At 40.6% G+C, this 9,325-nt stretch overlaps 2 protein-coding genes across 5 annotated transcripts; both read right to left on the minus strand.

The window, feature by feature from the left end:
* Nucleotides 1-354: 354 nt before the first annotated feature.
* On the minus strand, nt 355-4,115 carry rpz4 (rapunzel 4). Of its 2 annotated transcripts, none has more exons than XM_028981872.1 (3): nt 3,936-4,115; nt 1,841-1,884; nt 355-1,745 (listed from the first exon to the last, which is right to left on the minus strand). In XM_028981872.1, the coding sequence occupies exon 3, from the start codon at nt 1,714-1,716 to the stop codon at nt 541-543; it is 1,176 nt and encodes a 391-aa protein (XP_028837705.1). In that variant the 5' UTR covers nt 1,717-1,745; nt 1,841-1,884; nt 3,936-4,115; the 3' UTR covers nt 355-540. The 2 variants fall into 2 exon arrangements, with proteins under 2 accessions (XP_028837705.1, XP_028837703.1); XM_028981870.1 differs by having other exon boundaries at nt 356-1,745; nt 1,841-1,887.
* Nucleotides 4,116-4,239: 124 nt separating this feature from the next.
* rpz5 (rapunzel 5) lies at nt 4,240-7,787 on the minus strand. 3 transcript variants are annotated; one of them, XM_028981868.1, is made up of 3 exons: nt 7,634-7,745; nt 7,174-7,254; nt 4,240-5,851 (listed from the first exon to the last, which is right to left on the minus strand). In XM_028981868.1, exon 3 carries the CDS (start codon nt 5,791-5,793, stop codon nt 4,615-4,617), a length of 1,179 nt encoding a protein of 392 aa, XP_028837701.1. In that variant the 5' UTR covers nt 5,794-5,851; nt 7,174-7,254; nt 7,634-7,745; the 3' UTR covers nt 4,240-4,614. The 3 variants fall into 3 exon arrangements, with proteins under 3 accessions (XP_028837701.1, XP_028837702.1, XP_028837700.1); XM_028981869.1 differs by lacking the exon at nt 7,634-7,745 and adding an exon at nt 7,399-7,614; XM_028981867.1 differs by lacking the exon at nt 7,174-7,254 and having other exon boundaries at nt 7,634-7,787.
* Nucleotides 7,788-9,325: the final 1,538 nt, after the last annotated feature.

Below are 9,325 nucleotides of genomic sequence, written 5' to 3' on the forward strand. Positions count from 1 at the left end.
GTTATTGGTGCAGCACTCAAATTAATGCTGTTATTGTATACCAAACTATATATTTAAAAAATTCTGCATAATGAAATTTCTTTCATTCATTATGCAAATAACACCAAAGCTGATCAGAATTGAATGAACAAAAACAGAACATTTGAACTAAAATAATTTGCCTCGGTGACCCTTTGCAATTACGACATGCCCCTTTCAAAGTTATCCTCGAAAATGGATTATGAAGCATCAGAATATACAGGAGCTAAGAGGATATTTTATATATATATATATATATATATATATATATATATATATATATATATATATATATATATATATATATATATATATATATATATATATATATATATATATATATATATATATATATTTTTTTCTTTAAATTAAACTGATCAAGTTTTTGTAGAGAAAGTGACATTACTCTGTATATAAACAAAAAATCTAAAATACAGCGTAGAAAAATAGAGTAGGGTCACAGATAGCAGATACTTCAGGAATTATCATTACATGGTATTGATTTTAAAAGGATTGTTATCATTATGAAGAGTGAACACAAACATAAAACTTCTTGTACTCATCCCAGTAGTGCAGCTCATCTGAGAAACTAGTGGAGCACACCACCTCTTTACATGAGGTCTTGACAGTGTGGACCACACAGACAGGCACCTGATCAAACAGCATCTCTGCAACATCTGTAATGTTTGGCTTCTTCAGCTCAGTGATCCATTTCTTGATCTGAACCTTGTCAAGCGGCTCTGGGGAGGCACTGTAGGACACCATCACATTCAGGTTGTCATCTGTTGATAGGACCTGAAAGCGACTCTTCCCTGTGGAACACTGGAAGTCCTTCTTGTTGGTGAACAGACCCGTGGGAGAGTTGAATACACGGACTGACCAGCCGACCCAATCATATTTTTTCTTCAGTGTTTCTACTATGAGATCAGCCAGCTCTTTGTTGGTCTTCTCTCTGTTGTCTCTCACCAGTCTCTTTAGGTCTATCTCAGCCTGACTGGGGAAGCTGTTGATGCAATCCTCAATTACAACAATCATTTTTTCTTGAACATCCTTCATCTTCTCACTCCACTCCTGGAGAAGCTTCTCCTCATCATCACCACCTTTAAGGGCATTGTATCCCATCAGGGCAATAAGGCCGATACAGAACAGCTTCTTAAGTCTGGCACAAAAGTCCTCCACAACACGCCGGTTCTTCTGTTCATAGTTCAGGGTAATCTCTAATACGGATTCTCCAGACCAACCACCACCTGTGACAGCACTGTAGAGCGTGTGAAGGTTTTTATCACCTCCAGTTTTAATGAAGTGCTCCAAGAACAGCTTTTTCTTGACCTCCCTGAACTTTGGTTTGGCATTAAGAATGTCCATATACTTGCGGAACTGGTTGGTCAAATTCTCCTCAACTGAGAAATAGGCGGCGTCAGCACCACTCTTCTTGATCTCGTTATTTATGAGCTGGATCTCCTCGCTCACAGACTCCAGTCGATCACGCACCTTCTGGAACTGCTCCCTCATATATTCAGCCTCCTTACTTTCAACATTATCAAGGGCTAACTTTACAATGGGTGCTGCGATGGAGAAGACAGGGAACAAGTCTCCCGCAATGCTGGCAACCACTTCGGCCCCTTGCTCAAACACATCCATCACTGTCTCAACAACATTCTTCTTATCAGCAACAAGCTTCTGGAGATGATCTGCCATCCTGTATTTAAGTCGATTCTTAGTATTGTCTGAGCAAAAAAAAAACAAAAAAGAACCTTAGAATTTATAAAGTACTAGAACAAAAAAAAAAAAAATACTATAATGTTTACCATTATATACTTACTGCAAAAAAGTCAGTATCCTAAAGCAGTTTTAGCTCCTGTAGGCCTGCTGATGAATAAGAACAGCATTAGTTACACCAGAACAGCAATGCTGGATCACAACTGAACACACCCAGTGAGCAATCTTTTCTAGTGTAGATGGTAGATGTGGTTGGATGTCCAGCAAAATCTCATGAGGTCAAGGAAAGATGTGAATGAGGAAAAGACAATCATGCTGTTGAAAGAATCTGACTGACACAAGGTCTATGCAATTAAACAATAAGTAAAAAAGAATAAATATAAATGCACTGAACACAGAGAACACCCTGTGCATTATCACAGAGTTGTTTCATTCAAAATACTTCATGACATCAGTCAGTGGTAACAGAGTCATAAAACTAAATCTAAATAACTGTATTAGTATCGACTGCTCACACTCAACTGCATAACCCCACTAATCATATAAAAATAATTGTTAAACTATGTAATATATTAGGCAATCAAATGTTAAAATTTCACCGAAGCACTGAAGCACCATTCCTTAGAATGTAAAGAATTTGCTCTTATCAGGGCTGTGGTTTACACATTCTGGGGTCATTTGCCTCAGTTAGGATCCACATTTGCTATTAAATAAACTTTAACAAACTGTCGTCTGCATGTTAATAAAAGAGTCAAGAAAAATCAATTAATTAATAATATAATATCTAATATTTTCAATATAAATACGTTCATCACGTTAGAACAGGATGCAAACATTATGCCGTTTCAGACCCATGCTGTAATATTATAATACTTAAATTGATTTTCCGACCTTTCAACAGGTACTTTTACTCTGCCTGCTGTTTCTCTGTGGGTTTGTGGAATCATTCACTGGGGTAGTTTAACTTGTTAGGCAGTCGTGCATTTTCCAAAGCACCCCAGACAGTATCCATGGCAACAAGACAATGGAAACTATTCTGAAGCGATCTACGCAGGTTTTCTGGCAGCCATTCTATCTACTAACATGCAGAGCATCTTAATTAGGAATTAACAATCCAGCTTCTCTCTGCGCATTCTGGGAAGACACTTCAGAAATTCATGTTTCAAGACATTTAACTGTGAAAGTCCTCTACAGCTGCAAAAATGTAATGGTGTCATTTCCAGTCTTGGCCCATTTCAGCAAACGGCAAAATTCATGCTTATTTGATTTAACTGCACTCATCACCACTAATGCATTACAATACACCACAAAGTGGCTGAGGCTGTGTATGTCATAAAAAAAAAGTTTAGGTAGCATAAAAAGTCCAGTTGACTGTGGCAGTATGATATATGTATGTCTTTAGTTGTAAGATGATATATATATATATATATATATATATATATATATATATATACACACACACACACACACACACACAGTACAGACACACAGTACAGGCCAAAAGTTTGGACACACCTTCTCATTTAATGTGTTTTTTGTATTTTCATGACCATTTACATTGATAGATTCTCACTGAAGGCATCAAAAGTCACCGGACCTGAACCCAGTCGAGATGGTTTGGGGTGAGCTGGACCGCAGAGTGAAGGCAAAGGGGCCAACAAGTGCTAAACACCTCTGGGAACTCCTTCAAGACTGTTGGAAAAGCATTTCAGGTGACGACCTCTTGAAGCTCATCGAGAGAATGCCAATATATATATATATATATATATATATATATATATATATATATATATATATATATATATATATATATATATATATATATATATAGTGTAACATGAACAAAGTTGAGCAGGACTTCACTCACCACCAAAGTAACGCGCGCCCACTTCCGGGTTCAGGCGCTGTGTACGAGTCTGAAACTTCACCCCAAACACACACACACACACACACACACTTACAAACACACACGATCCCGGAATAACTACTGAAACAACGTTATGGTGTCGGGCCTGTAAAAATGTACGAGTCCTTCGACGGGAACTAGTCCTGACAACAGAACCGTACCGGGCGACACGGCGTCACCGCGACCACGCCCGCGGGTTCCAAAGTTTCGGGCAGGCGGCACAAGCGAAGCGTCGCTCCTGTAAACCCGCAGCCGACGCGAGTGACGGCGCTCCGGGGAAACGTGAACTCACCTCTGCAGAGATAAAGCGGGTTTCTCCGCGACGGACACGGTCGTGTAGCTCCTCCGGTTCCAGAGGAGAACGCCACACCCTGCGTTTAAGGGCGTAGGCGGCTAACCGAGCGGTCGTATTTATCACTGGTGGTTCAAACCTGAACTAGACAACTCGGGGATTTATATATATGAAAAAAAAACTAATTTTGCTCAGGCTGTTTTCAGTGAAACTGTGGAGATTCAGCTCGATGCCTGGCCAACGTACACATTTGTATATTTGGGTTTCGGGATTATTTATATTGCAAAAATGAATAATTGCAAGGTTACAAGGTGGGTTTTTTATTATATGCATAGTGAACATTGCAGAAAAGCTTTTTGGTCTGAATCGCCCAATGTTTCAACATTGGGCGATGTGACATTAAATATCATATTTGACAGTGACATTTTATGCACACAATGAGTAGCATCGTAACAAGCTTCAATAAATGGCTCCATGCAAAACAGACATAAACAGCTGTTTATGTTCCACCCCTATTGAAAATTAAGCTCCATGCTCTTGGATATACTGATTCAGAATATATATATAAAAAAAAACACACAATAAATTTGTTTCTAAATGACAAATGCTAGAACACCCTAATTACTTACTACAATATATAGTAATATATAGATTGCATTAGCTCATTTGGCTCGTGCCACTACTCTGAATGGATACATATGTGGGCTCTTTTGTGTACGGCGTAGTAGTAGCACTCCGGCTGAAAATTGTTGCGCTCCTCCACTTTCTTGTATCGACTGACTGCATGCACCACGCAGTCGGGGATACTGTTGCAGAGGGATTGTGCCACTGACGCCATATCACCCTTCTGCCTTTGGTTCTCAATCAGCTCCAGCACTTGAACTTTGTTGATGGGTTTTGGACTGAGACTGAAAGAGACCACCACCTTGATCTTGTTTGAGGTGATTTCAAAATGGTTGCGGCACCCGCCGCTGCCGTAGTACTTCTTGCCAGCCAGCCAATTCCAGAGAAATAGTCCACTATCACTAAAGACTCGAATGGACCAGGAAACCCAGTCATACTTTTTGGCCAGGATTTCTAGTAGAGATTTTGTACACTCGGGGTCCACTCTGAGCGGCTTCTCTTTAAGTTGCTGCTGCACATCTGTTTCCGCCTGAACGGCAAAGTTCTCCACACAGTCATCCACTGCTGCTTTCATTTGCTTTTCCACATTCTCCATTCGATCTTGCCACTTCTTGACCATGTCCTCCCCAACTTCTCCATCTTTCAATGCAGCATGGCCCATGATTGCTATGATGCCCATCACGAACAGCTTCTTCAGGCTGGCGCAGAACTCCTCCACTGCCCTTCTGCTCCTCTGCTCTGTGTTTACTACCGTCTCCAGCATGGGGTCACCTGAGATGCTCTCACCAATAACTGCATTGTACAAAGCATCCATGTTTACATCCCGATCAGTGTTCTCAAAGTGGCTGAGGAACTTTTCCTTCTTCTTTTCTTTGAACTTGGGCTTGGCATTGATGAATTCTTGAAATTTTTCATACTGACTGATGATCTGAGCCTCACGATCGAAATTCTGCTTGTTCATGGTGGTCCTCTGCAGCTCAAGGGCTATTTTATTAATCTCATCTTGGATGCCCTCCAACTTCTGGTTGATCTTTTCAAACTGCTCTGTCAAGTACTTGGCTTCCTTCCCCTCAGGGTTGCTTAGGATCTCTGCCGATGCCATGAAAACAGCCTCCAGGATTGGGTGTAGCTGGCCCACAGTCGCTGCCAGTACCTCACAACCCTGCCCCATGATCTCCACTCCCTTCTCGATCTTGTTTTTGTTTCGCAGGACCCATTCTTCTAAACTATCCATGATGCCTCTCAGTCCGTGAGGGCAGCAGGCACCTCCACTTCAAAGATTTAGCAAATGTCTGCAAGAGAGACAATAAGACATTTATATCAACTACACTGCTGCTAATAGGAGGATCATGTTCAAATCAATGATCTCTTTACAGAGGCATAGATGTGGTTTCACAGGGGTCACTTGGGTAAGAGTGGATCAAACACAAACAGGACATTGACATTCCCTACATGCAAACTCAACTGACATCCTGCTGAAGAAGGATGGGTATTTGTCAGAGGTAAAACTTAATTACTGTTCTACATAAATAATAAAAAAAACGAGTCAACATACCCCACCCTTTAAGTAATGACAGGATTGAATGAGTAGATTGGCTGAATTCATTTTTTACACAACCATGCATTCAGGCAAACAGTCCTATAAGTTTACATCAAAGGTCCTGATGACGTGGACATGTGGTGCCTGTGGAGTTTTACCCACACCAACATATGCCAGGAAACAGAATAAACACAGATGTTCTCAGCACAGCAAAAAATGGATACGGTGTCCGCTGACATACAACATTGAAAAAAAAAAAAAAAAGAAAGATTCTTGGGTGTAAAAACGGTATTTTCCTGCGAGCAAGGAAAGAGGACTGTTGCTCGCCAGACGGATGACTCTGTGTCCGTCACTCTTGCTCATATTTGCCACTTGCTTTCCGCTCTAATCTGCCTTTTTCTCGCTAGATTCCACCCCTCCCCCATTTCAGAGCTGCATTCTTCCTCGAATCTGCTCCAAACTAGCATTTCCAACTAAGTTATTACTTATCAAATATGACAGACATCCACAGGGAACCTGATAAACCGCCTCATAACTCAGGGCAGGAACACCGTTACATAAAGCCCACAAGGTCCACTCACCTGTAAACTTAGCTAAAACTATAAATTATAAAGATATTAAGATGCTGGATAAAGTCAGATTTTTCTGAAAAAGTTGTACTTTTTTTTCTTTTGTCTTACATACATTTCATTTTTACTTTACTGCGTATGTGACGGTTTTTAGGTGGACATTTGGTGAATTTGCACACAGTTACTGCAGATTTAATTCACAAAGGGGATGATCTCACACACATATCTCATTTCCCAAGATCCCATATCCACTACAGAAAACGGGCACACCCTGATCTGAGAAATCTGTGAGCACTGCACTTGTTCAGTGAGAAAAAAAAATACTGAAAACAATAGTGGGACCATGTAAAACCTGATGTTATAAATAATTAGACATAATATTGTCCTACATCAAGGTCATGGTTATTTTAAGGAGCTAAATGAAGAAAAAATACCGATTATTAGTTTTTACAACAAAATGTTATGGTTTCTAATTGCTGCAACATGTAGGAGAAATAATACTTACAGAGGAAGGATCTTTATAGCAGATGAGATATTTTGAATCTTGACTTGAAAAATATGCCACAAATACTTGAAAATAAAAATTCTAAAAAAAAAATACATAAAAAACATGAAATATTGGAACCTAATTATAGAAAAGTCATGTATCCCAATCAAACTCAAAGTAACAGGACAGAATGAGCCCAACCCGTTTATCTCTTTCAATTCAGCAGACACAAAGCAAACTCACAGGGCGCAGAAACATATTTCTCTTCCTTAATCCACCTATATTCACACGATGAGTTGTGCCCCGTGGCAGTCAATATTGATTTAACAACTGCATCCAGAAAATTCCACCTGCTCATTGTCAACTTGTCATGTTTAAACAGCTGTAGACAGCATTGTGCCATGCTGGAAACAGGAACGGAACTTCTTCAACACAACATCACAGCACCGTGAGAGCGCAACAAGAATCTACTACGTACCACTAGTCCAGCAAAGTGTAGACAGAGAGGTGAACTCCGGTCCAGCAGTGCCTGTAAGTAACAGCCTCCCAGGGGTGGGATGAATATATAGGCTCTCCCCCATGGCACTCCCCCTTTGGACTGCCTCCATCCCCTCCACGCATTCCACAAAACCCACTCTGAAAGATGACAGGCTGGGACAAAGACAGATAATGTCATGTAAACACCCTGTTTTTAAAAAAAGACACCAGAGTCACACAGCTGTGGGGAGCAGTAGACCTTCGCAAGGACAGCTTCTGCTGTGCAAAACTCTGCCTGTTGTGTCTCTGCGAGAGTTGCCATGGCCACCCAGTCACCAGTTTGCAAATGAAAAGATACTGTGCCATGGCTTCCTGCTTCTCCCCCACGAGTGAACAGTTTGGTTTTGCTGCACGTTATGATGAGCAAAACATTTCCATGCCTTTGAATATGCAAATGAAGACTATTTCTGCACATTTCGGCCTCGCTTCCAGATTTGTAAAGGATCCACATGATCCTTGGGATAAATCTGTGTGAAAAATAGTCCCTGCATTGTGATTGGTGGTGCAGCAGAATTCTCCGTCCTCTGAAAGGCTCCACTGTTTGCGTGTCCCCTGCGCTGCAGAGCTCGACTGAGCTGGTGCCTTTGTGCTGCAACGTTCTTTTCTGTGACACATTAGACAGGGTGAATAATCACTCCAGCCCTAGAGCAAAGGGGAGGGGGGCAATTTGTTTGCCTTGTAAGCTACCTCTAGATCTCACACTGCGCTAGGGATGAGCGTGCAGTTACAGAAGGTAGCAGTATGTGCCATGTCACTCCTTTTGCAGTGAAATGTAAATGTTGCTGCGTTGTATTCATGCATTTTTTTTTAATAACTAAAACACTACATGACTATGTTAACTAATACCGTAATCTCGTAATGTGCATTGTGTGATAATAAGTAGAAGTAGCCCAAAATGAACAAACCTAAAATTGTGGTTTTATTTAAAAAGCAGTGTTGAATGTTGAAGGATGGAGTGTGGAAAGTATTAGACTAATTGTAGCCACGTGATAATAGTGTTCCAGACAGAACAATGAGTTCCACATGTTATGTCTTTGTTTAGTCCACCTAAAGGTATGCACATTTAACTGAGAATACTTGTTTAATTGGTGTTAAACCTGGCATGATACATTAGAGCTAAAATGATCATATTACTTTCTGACACTTGACCTTGGCTTGAAACCCACGATTTCCTGTTGCCACCAGAGGTCACTTTAGTCCAACCCAAATACCCCTTACATTAGTCCCTGTTGGAACATTGTTCTTGCGTAGTTTCCAGTCAAGTCAAATGTGATGTACAGAGCTCTCAAAAGGAGTAATTATGAGGAGAACCAGTTCCCGCGCATGAGGAACGACTGATAGTGTCTCAGTCAGAAACAAGCTCAGGCCTGCCCACAGAAACCAATGAGAGATTAAAATAAGCCTGGGGACCTCAGAAATGTGGGAAACAGACACCTGCATTAAGCCAGTTTTGTTCATGTGAAACCAGACAGGTGCCCAACATGACGAAATTTAATTCGATTTGAACGTTCATTATTCACAGATATCTGTGTTGGTTGTTGTCTTTGTGGGACTATTACTAATTGAAAACAAGAAAGATAAGTAATGTCTGGCTATTTAAGCAAAATAATATCCGTAAATGACTGTGTCTGGA

Source organism: Denticeps clupeoides, chromosome 5, assembly GCF_900700375.1.
Source record: "Denticeps clupeoides chromosome 5, fDenClu1.1, whole genome shotgun sequence".
NCBI lineage: Eukaryota > Metazoa > Chordata > Actinopteri > Clupeiformes > Denticipitidae > Denticeps > Denticeps clupeoides.